Source organism: Triturus cristatus, chromosome 1_2, assembly GCF_964204655.1.
Source record: "Triturus cristatus chromosome 1_2, aTriCri1.1, whole genome shotgun sequence".
In the NCBI taxonomy this organism is placed as follows: domain Eukaryota; kingdom Metazoa; phylum Chordata; class Amphibia; order Caudata; family Salamandridae; genus Triturus; species Triturus cristatus.
The window spans coordinates 355,470,009-355,492,590 of NC_140580.1; the positions used below are offsets into that span (position 1 = coordinate 355,470,009).

General features: G+C 47.6%; 1 protein-coding gene across 2 annotated transcripts in view; it reads left to right on the plus strand.

The window, feature by feature from the left end:
• The first annotated feature begins 6,941 nt into the window (after nucleotides 1-6,941).
• Nucleotides 6,942-22,582, plus strand: part of THAP3 (THAP domain containing 3) — a 166,943-nt gene continuing 151,302 nt past the window's right edge. Inside the window, exon 1 of one of the 2 annotated variants that reach the window (XM_085604452.1) lies at nucleotides 6,942-7,202. In XM_085604452.1, the coding sequence (XP_085460578.1) occupies nucleotides 7,129-7,202 (74 nt within the window). In that variant the 5' untranslated portion in view covers nucleotides 6,942-7,128. The remainder of the gene's footprint in view (nucleotides 7,203-22,582) is intronic. The other variant, XM_085604459.1, reaches the window with a different exon arrangement.

Sequence of the window (22,582 nt, forward strand, 5' to 3'; positions counted from 1 at the left end):
ACATTGACAATGCTCCGGAAGTGGAAGCGTAGTGTCCATGGTATACACACTGGTAATTCTCTGGAAGCGGAAGCGTGTGTCCCATGGTATACACACTGGTAATGTTCGGGAAGTGGAAGCGTCGTGTCCATGGTATACACATGGGTAATGCTCCGGCGGTAAAAGCCTAGTGTGCCATGGTATACGCACCTGTAATGCTCCGGAAGTAGAAGCGTAGTGTGCCATGGTATACACACCGGTAATGCTCAGGACTGGAAGCGTCGTGTCCATGGTATACACATGGGTAATGCTCCAGCACTAAAAACCTAGTGTGCCATGGTATACGCACCTGTAATGCTCCAGAAGTGGAAGCACAGTGTGCCATGGTATACACACTGGTAATACTCCGGAAGTAAATGCCTGGTGTGCCATGGTATACACACCGGTAATGTTCCGTAAGTGGAAGCGTAGTGTCCATGGTATACACACGGGTAATGGTCCAGAAGTGGAAGCATAGTATGCCATGGTATACACACGGGTAATGCTCCGGAAGTGGAAGCATAATGTGCGATGGTATACACACGGGTAATGCTCCAGAAGTAAATGCCTAGTGTGCCATGGTATACACACCGGTAATGCTCCGGAAGTGGAAGCATAGTGTCCATGGTATACACACCAGTAATGCTCCGGAAGTGGAAGCGTACCATGGTATACACACCGGTAATACTCAGGAAGTAAAAGCCTATAGTACCATGGTATACACCGGTAATGCTCCGGAATTGAAAGCATAGTGTCCATGGTATACACACCGGTAATGCTCCCGAACTGGAAGCGTAGTGTGCCATGGTAAACACACCGGTAATGCTCCGGAAGTGAGACATTTTTTAATAATCTGAAGTAGAAGCATAGTGTGCTACGGTAAACACACTGGTAATACTCCAAAAGTAGAAGTGTGCTGTGCCATGGTATACACACGGATAATGCTCCTGAAGTGCAACCGCAGTGTGCCATGGTATACACACTGGTAATGTTCCGGAGGTGGAAGCGTAGTGTGCCATGGTATACACACCGGTAATGCTCAGGAACTGGAAGCGTCGTGTCCATGGTATACACATGGGTAATGCTCCGGCGGTAAAAGCCTAGTGTGCCATGGTATACGCACCAGTAATGCTCCGGAAGTGGAAGCGTAGTGTGCCATGGTATACACACTGGTAATGCTCAGGAATTGGAAGCGTCGTGTCTATGGTATACACATGGGTAATGTTCTGGCCGTAAAAGCCTAGTGTGCCATGGTATACGCACCTGTAATGCTCCAGAAGTGGAAGCACAGTGTGCTACGGTAAACACACTGGTAATACTCCAAAAGTAGAAGTGTGCTGTGCCATGGTATACACACGGATAATGCTCCTGAAGTGCAACCGCAGTGTGCCATGGTATACACACTGGTAATGTTCCGGAGGTGGAAGCGTAGTGTGCCATGGTATACACACCGGTAATGCTCAGGAACTGGAAGCGTCGTGTCCATGGTATACACATGGGTAATGCTCCGGCGGTAAAAGCCTAGTGTGCCATGGTATACGCACCAGTAATGCTCCGGAAGTGGAAGCGTAGTGTGCCATGGTATACACACTGGTAATGCTCAGGAATTGGAAGCGTCGTGTCTATGGTATACACATGGGTAATGTTCTGGCCGTAAAAGCCTAGTGTGCCATGGTATACGCACCTGTAATGCTCCAGAAGTGGAAGCACAGTGTGCCATGGTATACACACTGGTAATACTCCGGATGTAAATGCCTAGTGTGCCATGGTATACACACCGGTAATGCTCCGGAAGTGGAAGCGTAGTGTCCATGGTATACACACCGGTAATGCTTCGGAAGTGGAAGCATATTGTGCCATGGTATACACACCGGTAATGATCCGGAATTGGAAGCATAGTGTCCATGGTATACACACCAGTAATGCTGCGGAAGTGGAAGCGTAGTGTGCCATGGTATACACACCGGTAATGCTCCGGAATTGAAAGCATAGTGTCCACGGTATACACACAGGTAATGGTCCAGAAGTGGAAGCGTAGTATGCCATGGTATACACACCGGTAATGCTCCGGACCTGGAGGCGTAGTGTGCCATGGTAAATACACCGATAATGCTCTGGAAGTGGAGCATTTCCAGTAATTGGAAGTGGAAGCGTAGTGTGCTATGGTATGCACACCGGTAATTCTTCAGAAGCATAATTTGCCACGGTAAACACACCGGTAATGCTCTGGAAGTGGAACCAAATGTGCCATGATAAACACATCGGTAATGCTCCAGAAATGGAAATGTAGTGTGCCATGGTAAACACACCGGTAATGTTCCGGAAGCGGAAGCGTAATGGCCATGGTTACACACTGGTAATGCTCCAAAAGTAGAAGCATAGGGTGCCATGATATACACACCGGTAATGCTCTAGAAGTGGAAGCCTAGTGTGCCATAGTATACACACGGGTAATGCTACGGAAGTCGAAACGTAGTGTGCCATGTTATACACACCGGTAATGCTCCGGAAGTGGAAGCGTCGTGTCCATGGTATACACATGGGTAATGCTCCAGCGGTTAAAGCCTAATGTGCCATGGTATACGCACCGGTAACGGTCCGGAAGTGGAAACGTAGTGTGCCATGGTATACACACCAGTAATGCTCCGGAATTGGAAGCACAGTGTCCATGATATACACACTGGTAATGCTCCGGAAGTGGAAGCGTAGTGTGCCATGGTATAGACACCGGTAATGCTACGGAAGTCGAAACGTAGTGTGCCATGTTATACACACCGGTAATGTTCCGGAAGTGGAAGCGTCGTGTCCATGGTATACACATGGGTAATGCTCCGGCAGTAAAAGCCTAGTGTGCCATGGTATACACACCGGTAGAAGCATAGTGTGCTACGGTAAACACACTGGTAATACTCCAAAAGTAGAAGTGTGCTGTGCCATGGTATACACACGGATAATGCTCCTGAAGTGCAACCGCAGTGTGCCATGGTATACACACTGGTAATGTTCCGGAGGTGGAAGCGTCGTGTCCATGGTATACATATGGGTAATGCTCCGGCGGTAAAAGCCTAGTGTGCCATGGTTTACGCACCTGTAATGCTCCGGAAGTGGAAGCGTAGTGTGCCATGGTATACACACCGGTAATGCTCAGGAACTGGAAGCGTCGTGTCCATGGTATACACATGGGTAATGCTCCGGCGGTAAAAGCCTAGTGTGCCATGGTATACGCACCAGTAATGCTCCGGAAGTGGAAGCGTAGTGTGCCATGGTATACACACTGGTAATGCTCAGGAATTGGAAGCGTCGTGTCTATGGTATACACATGGGTAATGTTCTGGCCGTAAAAGCCTAGTGTGCCATGGTATACGCACCTGTAGTGCTCCAGAAGTGGAAGCACAGTGTGCCATGGTATACACACTGGTAATACTCCGGATGTAAATGCCTAGTGTGCCATGGTATACACACCGGTAATGCTCCGGAAGTGGAAGCGTAGTGTCCATGGTATACACACCGGTAATGCTTCGGAAGTGGAAGCATATTGTGCCATGGTATACACACCGGTAATGATCCGGAATTGGAAGCATAGTGTCCATGGTATACACACCAGTAATGCTGCGGAAGTGGAAGCGTAGTGTGCCATGGTATACACACCGGTAATGCTCCGGAATTGAAAGCATAGTGTCCACGGTATACACACAGGTAATGGTCCAGAAGTGGAAGCGTAGTATGCCATGGTATACACACCGGTAATGCTCCGGACCTGGAGGCGTAGTGTGCCATGGTAAATACACCGATAATGCTCTGGAAGTGGAGCATTTCCAGTAATTGGAAGTGGAAGCGTAGTGTGCTATGGTATGCACACCGGTAATTCTTCAGAAGCATAATTTGCCACGGTAAACACACCGGTAATGCTCTGGAAGTGGAACCAAATGTGCCATGATAAACACATCGGTAATGCTCCAGAAATGGAAATGTAGTGTGCCATGGTAAACACACCGGTAATGTTCCGGAAGCGGAAGCGTAATGGCCATGGTTACACACTGGTAATGCTCCAAAAGTAGAAGCATAGGGTGCCATGATATACACACCGGTAATGTTCTAGAAGTGGAAGCCTAGTGTGCCATAGTATACACACGGGTAATGCTACGGAAGTCGAAACGTAGTGTGCCATGTTATACACACCGGTAATGCTCCGGAAGTGGAAGCGTCGTGTCCATGATATACACACTGGTAATGCTCCGGAAGTGGAAGCGTAGTGTGCCATGGTATAGACACCGGTAATGCTACGGAAGTCGAAACGTAGTGTGCCATGTTATACACACCGGTAATGTTCCGGAAGTGGAAGCGTCGTGTCCATGGTATACACATGGGTAATGCTCCGGCAGTAAAAGCCTAGTGTGCCATGGTATACACACCGGTAATGCTCCAGAAGTGCAGCGGTCTGCTTAGCTGACATGACTATGCCTGCCTGGCAGGCGTACTCTGCCTTTTTAGACAACGACTTTTGATTAAATAACAGGCCGGACCGGTCGTTTACTTCCATTCTCTTGTTTGAGGACTTTATCTCTCCCGGAGTCCCTCCTATTGACGATGTGCCCTTTCATGTGATTTGCGCGTTACCAGGCACGCACATCATTGCCACGCCGAAAACCTCCGTAGATAACCTGATGTTGCCGTTGCTATTTTTCTCTATCAATATATAAATCTCTGCTCTCCCAGTCTCACCTGGGATCTAAATCTAATTATCACGCTGCTGGAATCCCACGATCGAAAGGTCTGGCACTGACATCAAGCCCTCGACTTCCTTTACAGCAGATTCTACCTAAGTAAACGCCTTGACCTCCGTTCTTTTGAGACCAGAGCGGCCCCGCCTGTGTCCTCACTTTGATATATCTGCCACGCCTAGAGTTTTTACAGGTCCCAGCAAAAATTCTAAAGCTATTTCCTTGTTCGCCCTGAGGAAGGTGGCACCAACATTTCGGTGCATTCACCGAAACGCGCGTCGGCGCTTCTACGGGGTCCACCCAAGCCCTTTTTCCCTTAAATTCGAACATGTACTTTTTAGCACAGCATTGAATGTTCATATATCTTTGTTTATATATTGATTGCTGTGGCTTCCTTTGGACCTCTTTTTGATTAGTTGCATTTTTATGTACAGATGTTTGATGTCTGTTTTTATGGTGTGATATTATACCGGTATAAGTTTGTGAGTCTGTGTGCGTTTGATTGTGACTGGGACCTATTCACATTCGTGTTTTGTTATTTGATGTTATTCTCTCAAATTACCAATAATTCTATGTATTGAATTTATTTCTTTTTGAAATTGATTATAGTGAAAAATAAAACACTAATGCATCTTTCTTTGACTATGTGTTGAAAGTTTTTTTTTTTTATTAAATTACTGCCTTGTATGTCTAGCTTAAGTGTCAGTATACCTATGTGATGATACATTGTACATTTTGAAACATATAGGTAGAGTACCCTCTTTACTCTTTTATTCTTATTTTCCCCTGAGTCTCTACCTACATCTTTACTGCAGGGGTTCCCCTTGTTATATTGGTTGCAATCAAATAAACCAATGGGAGATATAGTGACAAATTAAAAAGTGTGAGAAACAAATAAAGGAGTGAACATGAAAAAGAACCACAGAGACGTGTGGAAGACAAGCACGCGCGGCCGCTATGTGTAATTTGTAACATGACGCTATGTGTAATTTGTAACATGATCCACGACAAGGGAGGAATGCAGCTCGCAGCCTGCGCGCCCCTGCTCACTCCTGACAGCTGGAGGCTGTGGGAGTGACCATTTAGAGAAAAGGTGGGACATGCACCCTATTTTGGCCAATTGTATGCTTTCATTTTTGAAAGCCACACGCAAAGGCCAATAGAATGTGTGGAAGTTGAAAAACCACATGGAACACAAACGTTTTGGGGAAGTCTGAAGTGATTCCAAGAAGCCTCCCCATAGGACAGCACATGCGTGCTGCGCTAGGCTTGACCTAAAAATGGCTGTCGCCGTTTTGCAAGTGTTCTTTGTGCATAAAAATATATGTGCATCATTAAATAGGAAAACTTGTGGACATTATGTGAATTTTTATAGCATGATTATGCCAGTTTTGTCCACTTTACTTCCACCTTGCAAACCAGCTAGTGCTCTCCACGCCTGATTTGCTATAATCACCCCACCCAGAATGAAATTATCAGGCAGTGTGTTGTGGCATCTGCAGATCTTTCAATTTCTGGCTGGTTATATAATTCATAGGGTTGCCACCTTTCCCAGAGAAAAATACTGGCCTTCTGTTCACGTTTTAAGTCTCTACAAAGGCCGGGTATAAGAAATTGCAGGTAATTATTTTTAACGTACCGATTTTGCCTTTACTTTAATTATCAGTCCAGGACATTAGGGCAGTTATAGAACACATTTTAAAGTGTTTTCTTCGAATATTCACTTTTTGAAGTATGTACAGATAAATCGAAAAAATACCAGATTAATGCGAGTTTTCTGTTTTTTGCACCGGCACAAATATGCCGGTCACAACGGTATGAGACCGTATAGGTGGCATCCTGATAATCCTCTATCGCTCGATTCTTCACATCATCCATTATTACATTGGATTCAGGAACTCAGTGAGAAGCGAAAACGTTCCTATTTTCACAACACCCTCCGACACCTGACGATCTCATTTTGATTCCCATATCACCATCATCAAAAGGCCGCTTTGACAAAGCTTATATGTCTCAAGGATGAGGTCTGTTGGCTTTGCCAGTGCTTGTTGTTGTTTTTACTTTTTAAAGTGACGATGACGGCAGATAAATCGTAGGCATTGCGGACGGCCATGTTGGAGACCTCTGTCACCCAGCCACCTGTAACTACGCATGTGTACGAGCATAGTATCCTGGTGCGGCGGCCATGTTAGGGTCAGCTCTAGCGTCGATTTGTGTAGGATATTGGACGAAGGATGCGTATCCGTTTGCATGGAGCATTGAACTCGATGACCTTAACATGGCCGCTGCGGCCAGACAATGATACGCCCACCAGCTCAATCGTGTGTTTTAGGTACGGGGAGGGGATAGGCGTCCATTTTTGTTGGGGGCAACAAGCAGGCTGGATAGGATGCCCAAGTCGTGTTCGGTGCCCTACTGCAAGAGCAGATATAGCAACAACAACAAGGACGTAACCTTTCACAGGTAAGAACCCAGAACAGTTACAGACCAACCTTCACTGTTTTGGACGTGCCCTTTTTGGAAGTGAATACCCCCCAGGATCCAGCAGTCTAAAGCGAAAGCCATAAATATGTAACAGCTCTAACTGCCCCTCCAATGATTTGTGCTTCCATTTTTTGCAATATAAAATTAGCAAACCTGTAATCTTTGTCAAAACTTTCACTTTCAAATTGAAAATGGTAATGTTTCACGAGTTTAAATATTGTTTCTTTTTTTGTCTTTATTTTAAATAGTAAATCATCAGCTTTATGCTCTGCAATTGTTATTATTAATTGTCATTTGTGCATAACAGTCTGCCATTCGAATCTCTCATTGCCTCTGTTATGCTATACGGATTCAATAAATAATAACCAGTATGGCACTTCAAAATTCTCAGTAGTCCAGAGATGATTTTAATTTTCCAGCTCTTTCTATTGCAGACTGGAACCTACTTTGCTTTGGGGAGATGTGCGGTCAGTAGAGAAAAATTGTAGTGGCCATCTGATAGGGGAACGTGTTTGATTCAAAGAGTTGAGCTTGGTGGCTTACTTTTGAGGGCTATACCAAATTGTTTACATATTTTCCCAGATTTCGTATATAAGCTAATTCAGAGTGTGTGCCGTTCTTTGCATCTCTCCCTTTTTGATGTACCCTTACCTGTTTTGTCTCAAATGTGGTGAATGAATACACGTTTTACTTTTCTTTTTTTGTTTTTGGTTTTTAGGCAGTCCTTTAGGTTATTGAACCATAAAGTTTGTTTTTAAAGCTTTAGATTATATGCCTCGGATCATTTTAGCAGTGTTCTTTTTGTTGCCATTTTTTTTTTATTTTTGCCACATGCGTCATCTTTGCAGTTTATTCATTAAAGCAACCGTCTTAAGAATTGAAACTTCTGTGGTATTTTAAACTGATATTAAGAGTTTTACTTTATATGACAGTTCATCGCTTTACTTCCTATTTTCTTATTTGTCAAAATGTCATTTGGGAACTAATTTCGAAACAGCATAGCAATCATTCAAAAGATTAAAGATCCAGGTAAAGGAGAGCTGACATAAGATAGAACAATACATTTTAAGACGTTTAACTACACTAATGTTTGTCCTTACATGCAATTAGAAGCAGTTTAAATCCTATGAGAATCGGATTGGTGGAGTGTTGCACTGCTTGTTATTATGACAGTGGTGGTCAATTAGTCAATGAGTCTTGATGTATAGTAAGTCTTTTTTATTTTCCAAGAAATAGTTTGCCAGCCAACGCGTTTCGTTCATGAAATGAACTTCTTCAGGGCTGTAATTTATAATAAGAACATATAAAAGTGTGCACAAAATAAGCATGTGCACGTGTGTTTTGCATACATTTCGTGACACAGAGGTGAGTACGGAATTGGAACAGTGATGTGGGAAAGGAAGGAAGTGTGTTGGATGAGGGAAGGGGGGTTTAGTGAAGGAAAGACAAATATATGCTGGATGAGCAGTGAATAGAAGAAAAGGGAAGGAATTGTGAAAGGGACTGGAGCCAGGGTGGTGGCGAACATGGTGTGCTATTACAGATTCCTGGTTCCTGGACATTATTGCCAATCCAATGAGGGCTTGAGTATATCGCCAAATCACTAAAAACACCATGATTGCAAAATGCATACATGAAACTATACTGTCGATGGACCTCCCAAGCCAATGGATGCGGAATAATCCAAAGAATAATGCAATGGCTATATGTCATGGATTATTAAAACACAATAATGCTGTATCTAAATACGTCAATGCGCCCAGCCCAGTAGCTAATAAATGCTAAATGAGCAGTGAGTGCAAGCAGCGGGAAGAAGTGGTGAAGGGGATGGGAGCCGGAGTGGTTGTGAAGAACGGTGCGTTAATACTGGTTCCTGGTTCCAGGAAAATAGTGCAAATACAATGTATGCATGAATATGCCGCAAAATCACTAAAAACACCATGGCTATAAACTGCATACATTCTAACTTAAGATGGATGAAATTCCCAAAGCACGTGACACAAAATATTTCAAACACATAGATGCATTGTCTACAAAGCTCGAGTTAGTACAATTATTATTTCAAAATAATGATGTGATATCTATATAAGTCAGTACTCCCAGTCTCGCCATGGTATAGTTATCAAAAAAAAGAAAAAATATATAAAGTGTTTGAGCCAGGATGTGCTAGGTTATGAAATGTGGCGATTTCTAAATCATAAACGCTGACCCTCCCACAGCTGCTGCACCCGGACATGGAAATAAGGTGCATGTACGTACCATGTGTAAGCACTCTTGTTGGATCGGAGCAGTAAGGTGGCAAGTATTCAGCGCGGGGGCTGCCTTGATAAGGGCCTGTATGCGCCAAGTCTGTGAAAAACAGAGGGCAGATAAGGGCTAAGAAAGCGCAAAGGGTGGGGAAAGCATGGTGGCGCGGGAGAGCGTGTGAAAGACAAATGGGAAGCGAGAGGGTATGAAAGGGCAGGGGCTTTGATGGTGGGGCATGGGCAAAGGCGTAGCCATGTGGGGCCAGGGATAGTACGGTGGAGCATGGGCTCAAGTGCAGCCATGCTGGGGGAATGGCCACGAGGCGCGACGATGAGCGGGCCACGTCTGAGTGTGTGGATGACGGACGGGGCGTGGGAACAGAGAGGCTCGAAAAATGTAGCCGGAGCTGGCCAAGCGGAAATAGTGGCCTCTGAAAGTAACAAGGAAGAATGCCAGGTAGGGGTAAAATAAGGAATGTAGGCTCCGGTGAAGTTGGAAACAGCCGGGAGGCCTGGTGGGGAGAGAAATCTGATCCGCAGTGGAGGTGACGTGAATATGTGGAAGCTAAGGGGAATGTGAGCCAGTAAAGTGCGGAAATGACAGAGAAATAGTGAAAAAATAATCAATTTTGCCTTTGTTGGACCGACCAGCACACCTGACTATCCCACAAAGAATATGTCTAAACTGATCGACCGACAAGAAGAAATAGCGCAAGACCTCTTTGGGAAGGGGTTCAGTGCAGCGACATCTGCACAACCTACAGAACAACCCAACACTGGACTAAAATCATGTTTCATATGTCTGGAAAAAATCAAAAAACAAGAACTGGCCTGCTGGTGGGACGGAAGGACCCTCCAGCATTACATGGACAACGACAAAATCCCCAGAGGCCTCAGAATCCTAATTTTTCCAACATTCGAGGACCTCAGTGGAGGCCTATTGGAAGAATGGGAACATAACCTCAAAGAATCATCCTTCACCATGATGAGAATCCTCGTGAAACATGCTAATGAGAAAGGCCAGAAATTACAGGCAGAAATTGAGGAGACTGAGAAACAAATAGCTTCCATGAACTGTCACAACTTAGTTGAAAAAAACTATGCCATACTTAATAAAGTCATTGATGAACACCAACAATATCTTAGGGATAAAAAAATGGGAAAAATGAAGAGGGATGATCGTGATTATAGGGACGGCAGGATTTACACTTTTGCCAAAAAATATGATAACCCCGCAAATAGCGATGACAGAAAAAGAACCAGGGAAGCAAGCCTAGAAATCAAATCTGTCAGTAGTAGCTCACTGGCATCCAATGATAGTACCACATCTAGTACAGGACAAGAATCAATCCCTTTAGAGGAGGGCACATCCAACTTCCAAAGGGAATTGGAAAGATTATGCATAGGCGAGAGACAGTCCAAAAGGAATACAAGAAAACCAGACGAGGTGGGAGGACAGGGAGGAAGAACAGACAATCACACAATGTCCCTCCGCTCCAAAAAGACCAAGTGATCACCCACACCATTGAGCAACCTGAGGCTCCCACCACAGGGGGAACCACCGGGCCTGCACCCCTGAATCTACCGAATTCAGAGTTACAGATCATTAACCTCTCCAATAGACCGCTTGACAAGCATGAATGTAATGTTTTAAAAATGGGCTTAGGTTTCTGTCCCACCCAACAGGGTGACCTCGTTGATGTGCACATTGATCTGTACAAGTTTATTAGAACACTTAAATTAAAATAATTTTTTGCACAGCAACAAATCAGACCTGTTGTCAATATTGTACCCACCACACCATCTGACCGCACGTTTGGAGACATACGGGGGTACAAACACTTCTGGCCATCGAATCAGATGAAACACCCAATATACGGAACATCCTGGATGACTTGAACATCCAAGAAGATTACAATAGGGACACAGGCCTCAGGTGCAAATCCAAGTTCATCCCCCCCGGGGGATTCCATGCCAATATCGAAATATTCGGTGACTTAATCACACAAGAACTCAGGAAATTAGAAACTCCTGACAAATACGCACAACATTTATCCCCTAACCTGGCACGAGAAGAGAGAGAGGCACTTCAGAGACTACAAGATGACACTAATATCGTCATCAGAGAGGCAGACAAAGGGGGTAACGTCGTGGTCATGAACATACAAGATTATATGGGGGAAATCACTAGACAGCTGAATGACCCCCATTGCTATGAACCCATCTCACACAACCCTACTGACACACTACAAACCACCATCAACACCAGACTTTCTGTATAGAAAGAGGAGTGTTTACTGACAGATCAGGAATATAGATATCTGCATGTCAACAATGCGCGCTTCCCGTGCATCTATATTCTGCCCAAAGTACATAAAGGGGGTCCCTTTCCACCTGGCCGACCAATCATTTCCGGGGTGGGCTCCCCGTCAGAGAGACTGTCCCAGTTTGTGGACCTTACACTCCAGAAACACGTCATCAACCTGCCCTCATATCTTAAAGACAGTAATGACATCCTGGTTAAACTGGATGGCTTCACTTGGTCTGAGGAACTCAGTTTTGTCATGCTAGATGTGGTTGGACTATACACATGCATTGACAAACAGTACCGCATGCTCGCCACTCGCCATTACCTAGACACTGAAGGGGCAGAACACTTTTCCTACAACAACATGATCATGGACATGATTGACTTAATTCTCACCAACAATGTTTTCAAACATAATGAGAGGTGGTACCACCAATTGCAAGGGACCGCGATGGGTTCTAGATTTGCGCCCTCGTACGCCGGACTCTTCATGGGCTGGTATGAGAAAGAACACGCATGGGCAAGACTTGCCTCCCCCTGGACCCAAGTCATCATGTACTGGGGGAGCATAGACGACATCATCTGCATTTGGTCAGGGTCCGAGACACTTTTGCATGACTACTTGCACTACCTGAACGACAACCCCTTTAATGTCCAACTCACCATGCAAAACCACCCCACGCACATCGAGTTCCTAGACATCCATTTCTACATAAAAGAAGGAGTAATACATAGCTCACTGTACTGCAAACCCACCTCATGCAATAGCATATTACACGCAGACAGTGCCCATGCCAAATCAGTAATTGCCAACATTTCTTATGAGGAAATGGTACGGGCACGTCGTATATGCAGTGAGGATGTGAGCTTCAAGAGGAACATTGCTGACATCAAGGCTCGTTTCACGTCCAGGGGTTATGACCAAAAAACTGTAGACAAGGCAGAACAGAGAGTACTTGCATTACCCAGGGCAGAGACACTCACCACCAAACACCCACATAGGGCAACTGCCCACGGTAACCAAACAATGAAAGAAAGGGTATCCTTTTTCACCAACTACACATCCCATAGTGACAAAATATTTAAGGCGTTTAGGAAACACTGGCACCTTTTGGTTGAAATTCCTACATTACGCCCTCTCATTAGCAACCATCCATCCTTGATCTTCAGGAGAGGGCGTACCCTAAGAAGTTCCCTATGCCCAAGCTACGTCACTACAAGGAAAGCCAATACCAACACCTGGCTACCACATCCACCAGAGGGATTCTTCACATGCACCAATTGCAATGTCTGCTGCCTGGGACTCAACAAAAGCAAAAACTTCAAGTACAACTCAGGTCACACACATAGAATCAGGCATCACATCACCTGCAATACACAATATGTTGTATACATTCTAGAATGCCCGTGTGGTATCCTCTATGTAGGAAGCACAGCTCGCAACCTCAAGACCAGAATCCAAGAACACCGCAGAGCACTCATCAACAATGATGACAGGTACCCCATGACAGAGCATTACCGCACCACACATACAGGACCCATCAAATTTGGCTTCCTAGGGATAGACCATATCCCACTAAGTAACAGGGGTGGCAACAGAGAACTGTCACTTAGGAGAACAGAATGTAAATGGATATGCAGACTTGATGCGGTGAAGAAGAGACACAACTCTGACCATGAGTTTCACTGTTTTCTTTAGCCTAGCTGCACTGTTTTAAAGCTCCCCCTAACTTTTTTCTCCCTCACGATGGAGCCCTGTCCTTTCCATGACCCATGTCCATTTTCCATTTCAATTTTACTTATACTTTGTTTACCCTCTGCACGATATTCTTTGTGGAGTTGCATTTGGACTCCCTGATGGGTATTTACTATTACTCCCACATTCATTCCCACTTTTAGGTTTATCTGATACTTTCATTCTGTATTCATTTCAGTTCTATTCACTCTGTCTCTACCCCAACCTATTTCCTGCTCATGTGCACTGATTTCTCCATTTCATACTCAGCGCCTTTTTCCCCCTCCATTGTTGTCATGTTTGTCTCGCTTGGCTTGTGCTGTCCCTGCTACCACCCTTTGTTGCACTACGGAGCCCTTGCCCTTTTCCCCCCCTCCTCCCATCTGCGCTACCATTTATCCACACGCACATTTTGCACCAGTGCTGACTCTGCCCCCCAGGGCCGTCACACACCCAGAGCATTGGATCTATCCTGATCTCGCAGCGCAACTACACCACCTAGTGGACTTCCCCTTCCGTCCATTCAGCGACGTGCGCACCGGCACGTTTTACGCTTCCACCACTTCCACCCGAAGCTACTTATCTCCCCCGACCAACAGAGAGGCACCACACTTTCTTCCTTCAGCGAACAGCTCTACTCTCAGCCTGCTTTACAGGTACGTCCCTCTCGCAGGTCACCACGGCCGGCGCACCTGCACACTCCCCCTTTCCGCCTCCAGACCCTGACCTGGGTCTTCTTCCCCCGCGAACTTCAACGTCTCGCCAGGATTTCTGCACCTCTGGTCCAGACTGTGAACCAGACCCCTCTCCTAACGGATCCCGTGTTCCCTTTTTTATTTTATATTTTTTCACTATTTCTCTGTCATTTCCGCACTTTACTGGTTCACATTCCCCTTAGCTTCCACATATTCACGTCACCTCCACTGCAGATCAGATTTCTCTCCCCACCAGGCCTCCCGGCTGTTTCCAACTTCACCGGAGCCTACATTCCTTATTTTACGCCTGCCTGGCCTTCTTCCTCGTTACTTTCAGAGGCCACTATTTCCGCTTGGCCAGCTCCGGCTACATTTTTCGAGCCTCTCTGTTCCCACGCCCTGTCCGTCATCCACACACCCAGACGTGGCCCGCTTATCGTCGCGCCTCGTGGCCATTCCCCCAGCATGACTACACTTGTGCCCATGCTCCACCGTACTATCCCTGGCCCCACATGGCTACGCCTTTGCCCATGCCCCACCATCAAAGCCCCTGCCCTTTCATACCCTCTCGCTTCCCATTTGTCTTTCACACGCTCTCCCGCGCCACCACACTTTCCCCACCCTTTGCGCTTTCTTAGCCCTTATCTGCCCTCTTTTTTCACAGACTTGGCGCATACAGGCCCATATCAAGGCGGCCCCTGCGTTGAATACTTGCCACCTTACTGCTCCGATCCAACAAGAGTGCTTACACATGGTACGTACATGCACCTTATTTCCATGTACGGGTGCAGCAGCTGTGGGAGGGTCAGCGTTTATGATTTATAAATCGCCACTTTTCATAACCTAGCACATCCTGGCTCAAACACGTTATTTCCTTTTGCTTTTTTTTTTATAACTATACCATGGCGAGACTGGTAGTACTGACTTGTATAGATATGACATCATTAATTTGAAATAATAATTGTACTAACTCGAGCTTTGTAGACAATGCATCTATGTGTTTGAAATATTTTGTGTCACGTGCTTTGGGAATTTCATCCATCTTATGTTAGAATGTATGCAGTTTATAGCCATGGTGTTTTTAGTGATTTTGCGGCATATTCATGCATACATTGCATTTGCACTATTTTCCTGGAACCAGGAACTAGTATTAAATCACCGTATATAGATACAGCATTATTGTGTTTTAATAATCCATGACATATAGCCATTGCATTATTCTTTGGATTATTCCGCGTCCATTGGCTTGGGAGGTCCATTGACAGTATGGTTTCATGTATGCATTTTACAATCATGGTGTTTTTAGTGATTTGGCGATATACTCAAGCCCTCATTGTATTTGCAATAATGTCCTGGAACCAGGAATCTGTAATAGCACACCATGTTCGCCACCACCCTGGCTCCCGTCCCTTTCACAATTCCTTCCCTTTTCTTCTATTCACTGCTCATCCAGCATATATTTGTCTTTCCTTCACTAGACCCCCCCTTCCCTCATCCAACACACTTCCTTCCTTTCCCACATCACTGTTCCAATTCCGTACTCACCTCTGTGTCATGAAATGTATGCAAAACACACGTGCACATGCTTATTTTGTGCACACTTTTATATGTTCTTATTATAACTTACAGCCCTGAAGAAGTCCATTTCATGAACTAAACACGTTGGCTGGCAAACTATTTCTTGGAAAATAAAAAAGACTTACTATACATCAAGACTAATTGACCGCCACTGTCATAATAACAAGCAGTGCACCACTCCACCAATCCGATTCTCTCAGTTTTCTGCACAGCAGTTGGCACTCTACGACGGCGAGTGCTGGAGTTTGTTTGTGCACGCTCACCCCACATCTGACTACCAGTTGACAAAAAGGGAACAACACAGGGTAGTGCGGTCACTGTGTCCGCCGTTGTTTGGAACCACAATTTTGCAGTTTAAATCCTATAATGACCGAATTTTGGATATGCATGTAAACCATCTCCAGTTTTCTTACTACAAAGGACACTGGATGACTCTTTATTCACATACTTAGACAATCGCCAATTAAAAGGAGGAAAGAGCATAGAAATAATCTCTGCATTCAAGAGAATGAAATGTAACAAAATAGAATCTCCAATATCGATCAATCGATTGACTCTTGTCTCGGAAAGTGATTATTTTCTACTGTAGGCCCCACGTATGAACTCTGACTAGCAAGTGATTCAGAAAACTATCGGATTCAACTATAATACGTGGTGAGCCCGGGTTTCATACATGAGACAAAATTTTCATCTCTGTGATATTTTTCGTATGGATCTAGTGGAACAGTTTTGTAGAAGAGATTACATTACACCAGTGACGTTTTTACTTATCTGCCTTGAAAAAGTCCAGATTGGGGAGGAGCCTAGCGCTTGACCAAGATGGCCGCGTGAGCTTTGAGCTCCCGGGACCCACGCGCCCTCCGTCGATTATCCTGTCTTAAATCCTGTTTTATATGCACGGCATCTTGCAGATGACTCATTGCTGAGGCGATTGATGCTGCCCGGGCTCGGATCACCCACCGGGAACCGGAGTTGTGCATGGCGGAAGATTGAGGCCTATCTCCGAGGGATGCCAGGGGCTGGCGTTGGCAGGATGCCCGGCCTCTAATTGAACAACAGCGGCCTGGCGAGGTGTGAACTGGCGGACGGAGAACGCCGTACTTTCACTTTCACTTTCTCGCCCTTTGTTTGCCTTGGCCCGGGAGTGCCTTCTGATGCTTTATTATCCTCTGGACGCCTTGCGCCCTACTCTGCCTGGTTATTGCAGATCTGGCTTCTCCTGTTCCCTCTGACTGAGAGAGGGTCGTCTCCTTGCACCGGATTGCTCGGTGCCAGACATGTCGGGTAAAGCAGAGGTGGATAGGCTGAAACCCAAGGCTACCAGGCGGGGAGCCTATACCCAATCCAATAATATGGATCGCTATTCCCAGCAGAAGGGATCGCCTGGTGGATCGGGCCAGTCGCTGGACGTACAGAAGGCTGCCTCATCCCCGACCTCGGAGCTCTCGTTGCAGGATGTCATGGGTGCGCTCGAGGGGATGCAGGCCTCGATTGGGAGACAGTTTGATGCCCTGGCGCATAAAGTGGATACTATCTTGGTGGATGTCAACTTGATCCGCGCGGATTTGGGCAAAACTAATGAGCGGGTTAAATCCCTTGATCTCAAGACCACAGGCCTCGCTGATGATGTCTCGGAACTTCAGACCGAAGTTCGTAAGCTGCGGGCCGAGAACGACCTCTCCGCCCGCCGGCTGGAGGACTTTGAGGGCCGGGCCAGGCGCAACAACGTGCGCATTACTGGGGTCCCGGAATCCTCGGACGAGATCTCCGCAGATCTGCTCGTGGAGGACTTGGTGCTTAACCATCTGAAGCCTAAGGGCCTTGGGAAATTTTTTGCAGTCGAGCGGGCTCACAGAGTTCCTGGCGGGAGGCCCAGGGCGGGAGCCCCTCCGAGACCGATTGTCGCCCGGCTCTTTCACTTCCGAGATCGGGACGCTATCCTGCAAGCATCGCGGGTGACGGGCCCGGTCCCTTATCAGAACGCATCAGTGAGTTTCTATCCTGACTTCACCCAGCTGGTGCAAAAGCAAAGGCAGAGTTTCCTGGGGGTGAAGAGACGTCTTCGGGAGAGGGACCTGAAGTATGCTATGCTTTTCCCTGCCAGATTACGTGTGGTGTATGAGGACCGGACTTTCTTCTTTAAGTCGCCTGCTATGGCCGGAGACTGGTTGGACACTTTGCCCCGACGACGGACTGGCGGGGATGCTGCCACAGACGTGGAGGGTGACCGGGATGGGCAGGGTTGATGCCTTTGGGGCCAGTCTGACTTGCTTTGGTTCCGGACAATGACTTGAGCTGATTGCAGTAATACGGAGGGTTGCGGGAGGAAGATGGGACTTCTTTCCTCCCTCAGGGTACTTTTTGTAGTTTTGCGTTATGGTAGGGCGACAGGCACACTGCAAGTTGGGGGGGCTTTGTAAGCTGCAGCAGGGGTGCAGGGTGGGGGGTGGAGTTGGGATTTTGGGGTTGTTGTTGGGGGGTTTGTTTTTGCAAGGCGTAGTAATGGTTGTCAGGGTTGTTTACTGGTGGCACTTCGGGTGTGGGGTGGGCCTCTTTGTGTGTGGGGATGGGGGGTAGGGGCTTAAATATTATTAGCTGGAATGTTAATGGCTTGGGAGATCGTATTAAGCGGGGGATAGTCTTGCAGTTCTTGAAACGGTCTCTGCCGGATGTGGCCCTACTGCAGGAGACACACCTTATAGGTAATACTTGCCATGCTCTTAATAGAAAAGGTTACAAATTCATCGCTCACTCGGGATTCTCCTCAGGCTCCAGGGGTGTGGGCATCCTAGTTAGAGCTTCACTACCTTTCGAGGTGGACTCCACCATTGTTGATGATAGGGGGAGGTTTGTGGCGGTGGCGGGGAGGTGGGAGGGAAGAACGTTGGTGTTTGTTTCGGTTTATGTCCCTCCAGCCCTGCAGGCCTCCACGTTTGCAGATCTGGGCAGGGCTTGTTGGACCTCCCGGAGGGTATGCTAGTGGTGGGGGGAGACTTTAATGCTGTCGGCTCTGGGTTGCTGGATAGGTACCCGCCCAGGGACACCGGGGGGGGCTCAGAAGTGGCTTCCAGACTTTATAGATACACTCGGTTTGGTAGACTGCTGGAGGCTCCGGCACCCCACACAGAGCCAATATACCTTCCACTCGGGGGCGCATGGTAGTCTCTCTCGGATTGATTATCTGCTCACTCTGGCTGCGCACGCCTCATTGGTATCTGAGGCTAGGCATATGGCGCGGGGCATATCTGATCATTCGCCAGTGTGGGTCCGGCTGGATGTCGGCCGCGAGGGAGGGGGCAGGGTTGCTCCTATTAACCCCTGGTACTTCCGTGATCCCAAGATGCGCAGTGCGCTGCTGAAGACAGTTGATCACTATTTTAAGGACAATCAGGGTTCCGTTGACTCGGCTGTGTCGTTGTGGGAAGCATTTAAGACCGTGTTGAGGGGGGAGGCCCTCTCCTTGGTAGTGGCCGCCAAGCGACGGAGAGATGGCGAGGTTATGCAGGTTGAGGATGAGATCGCGGCTTTAGAGGTGGCCCTGGAGGGGAAGGTTACAGCGGCCTCACTGCATGATCTGAGCTTGAAGCAAGCGGAATATAGGGACCTGGTGACGAATGCCGCCAAGACCCTCAGTAGGGAACAGCAGGGTCGCTTGTACGATGTTGGCGATAAGGCCGGGAAACTCCTAGCGTGGCTGGACAAAAAAGAACGTGTTAATAGAGTGGTGCCGGAGCTGACGAGAGAGGGGGGAGAGGTGGTTGTTGATCCCGAGGGTATAGTACAGTGTTTTTCGGATTATTTCCGTGTGGTTTACACCTCGGTTTCGGATAGGCCAACTGAGGATTCGCGTGACCTCCTGCGTGACATCGCTCTGCCCTGCCTTTCTGACGTAGATAGAGATGACCTCGATGGAGATATAACGGTTGATGAGGTGGCGGGTGCTATCCGCGCGCTGCACTCGGGCAAGGCCTCAGGCCCAAATGGTTTGCAGATTGACTTGTATAAGCTGTTTCCGGATAGGGTCGCTCCTCACCTGCGCGCCATGTTTGTGGAGGCGCGGGGGAGTGGGTCCCTTCCGTTGGACCAGCGACTGGCGACGATTGTTGTGATCCATAAGGATGGTAAACCCCGGGATAAGTGTGCCTCCTATCGGCCAATATCACTCGTTAATGCTGAGCTGAAAATTCTGGCTAAAATCCTGGCGGGCCGCTTGGTCAGGGTACTTGGAGACCTGATCCACCCGGATCAATCGGGCTTTATCCCACACCGTAACACTGCGTTAAACCTTAGGCATCTTCATGGAGTGATTGCCAGGGCGAACACGCTGCGTGAACCAGCTATTGTGGCGTCTCTTGATGCCACGATGGCGTTTGATACGGTGGAATGGGCATACCTGTGGGCTGTGCTTGCCAAGTTCGGCTTTGGCCCTGGTTTTGTGAGCTGGGTGAGGTTGCTTTATGAGGGTCCTCTTGCGAGTGTTGTGGTAAATGGGCGAGCGTCGACTCCGTTCCAGCTTGGGAGGGGCACCCAGCAGGGTTGCCCCCTGTCGCCTTTGTTGTTCGCCCTTGCCCTCAAGCCGCTGGCGGCGTGGATACGCTGGCACCCGGATATACGTGGACTTAGATGGTCGCCTGATCACGAGGACCGTATTTCGCTCTACGCCGATGACATCCTGTTATATCTCGCCTCGCCCAAGAACTCGCTTATAGTGGTTTGTGACGTTCTGACATCTTTTGGTAAGAACTCTGGTCTCATCATCAATTGGAGTAAATCATATCTGTATGTTCTGAGCGGCGACGTCCCACGAACTTGTTCGATCCAGATCGCCCAGCAGGGCTTCGTGTACCTGGGGATTTTTATCTCTCCACTGATTCCACTTTGCGGTATGAGAGGAACCTGCTCCCTCCCCTGGCGCGTTTGCGGCGGGATGTTGCGGGCTGGCGGAGGATGCCGATCTCCCTCCTCGGACGCGCCGCTTTGTTCAAAATGATGTCTCTTCCCCGGTTCCTCTACGCCTTGCAGAATACTCTTGACTGGGTACCGGCCAGTTACTTTCGGGAGGTTGAGAGCCTCCAACGATCGTTGTTGTGGGATGGGCGGCCGCGCATTGCGATTGCTAAGTTGACGCTTCCGTGGTACGACGGGGGTATTGCGCTTCCGGACATTCGACGCTATTACTGGGCCACCCAGTTGAGCGCGATTAATCATGGTTTCTATGGTCCGGCTCTAAGCCCCGGCTACGCCATGGACCGATGGTTGTTGCGCGGCGGTAATTATCACCGAGCGTTGTACTCGAGATCGCTGGACTCGTCCCTCACAGGGCCCACGGGGGTGGCGGTGCGGGTGTGGAAGTTGGCGACTGACTCGCTGGGCTGGAAGGATAGGCTCACCCTTGCTACCCCGTTGTTTGAGTCTGACAAATTGGGGAAGCTTTGGCATACAAAAGGTTTTGAGAAGTGGGACTTGATCGGTATCTCCAGGGTTGGAGATTTGCTGATCAAGGGGAGGGTGAAGTCCTTTGAAGAGCTGCAGAAGGAGTATGAGTTGGGGAAATCTGAGTTTTTCCGCTATGTTCAGGTGCGTCATGCCCTGCGGTCAGTTCTCGTAGAAGGTGAGAAGGTGCCTGAGTCCTCTCCATTGGAGGACCGGATCCTCGATGGCCATATGCCGGAGAGTACGATCTCTCTTATCTATAAGAAATTGATTAATGTTCGGGCTGACCTGCTATTGGGGCTGCGGGATCAATGGATTAAGGACGGACTTGAGCTGGATGACGAGGACTGGCAGTCTGTGGTTTCCTCTCCTAAGGAGGTTGCGATCCCGTCGCGTCTGCGGCTGGTGCAGCTCAAAATACTCCACAGAGTCTATGTTACGGGGCCAAGGCTGGTTCATATGGGATTTTCTGAGGAGGGCTTATGTAGGAGGGGCTGTGGTATGGTGGGTACCTTCCTGCATATCATTTGGGAATGTGGCGTCATCATGGAATTTTGGAGGAGAGTCCATGCGGTAATGGGGGAGGTGACGGGCATTGTTATGCAGCCGGAGGCGCGGTGTTGTCTCCTGAACGTTTGGGGGCCTGCTGATCACGATGAGGCACAGACCCAGTGGGTGACTCTGGGTAACATGGTGGCTAAGCGAGACATCACGCGCCTGTGGGGCTCCGCGGGACCCCCCACATTGGCTGCGTGGAAGGAAAACATGGACTGGAATATGTTCAGGGAAAAGACGGTATATTGCGCTAGAGGGCGCCCTCGGAAGTGGCATGCCATTTGGGGGCGGTGGAACCAATATAGGGGGGGCATATGTCTTGCCCCTGATCTGGATCCCCCCGAGGAGCAGCTCTCTCCTTAGCATTCTTTCCAGCTCTGTACATATGTTTTGATTGTTAATTGACTTCTTGGGCCTCTGCTTTTCCCCTTTTTCCTCTTATCATAGCGCTGTGACTGATAGACGAAGGGGGTCCGGTCTCCCCTGAGGGGCAATCACCAGGTGTATTCAGTGTACTTCGCCTTGCTTGGGTTTGGTTTGTGTTTGTGTTTATTTAAAATAGAACCTGTTTGCTTCTCCTTTCTATGCACTGTGGACGCTTCTTTGTATTGCTCTCTTGAAGCTGCCGAACCTCCGGGTTGTCGGCTGAATAGCTGTGTCCTTATTTTTTGATGAATAAAGGTTTTATAAAAAAAAAAATTTAAAAAAAAAGTCCAGATTTACGAAACACGTGTCGGCTGAGTTTTCTCTGGAGGCGTTATTTCTTCAAAATAAACCAACTTTAAATGGAAACAGGATCGTGTTCTTTG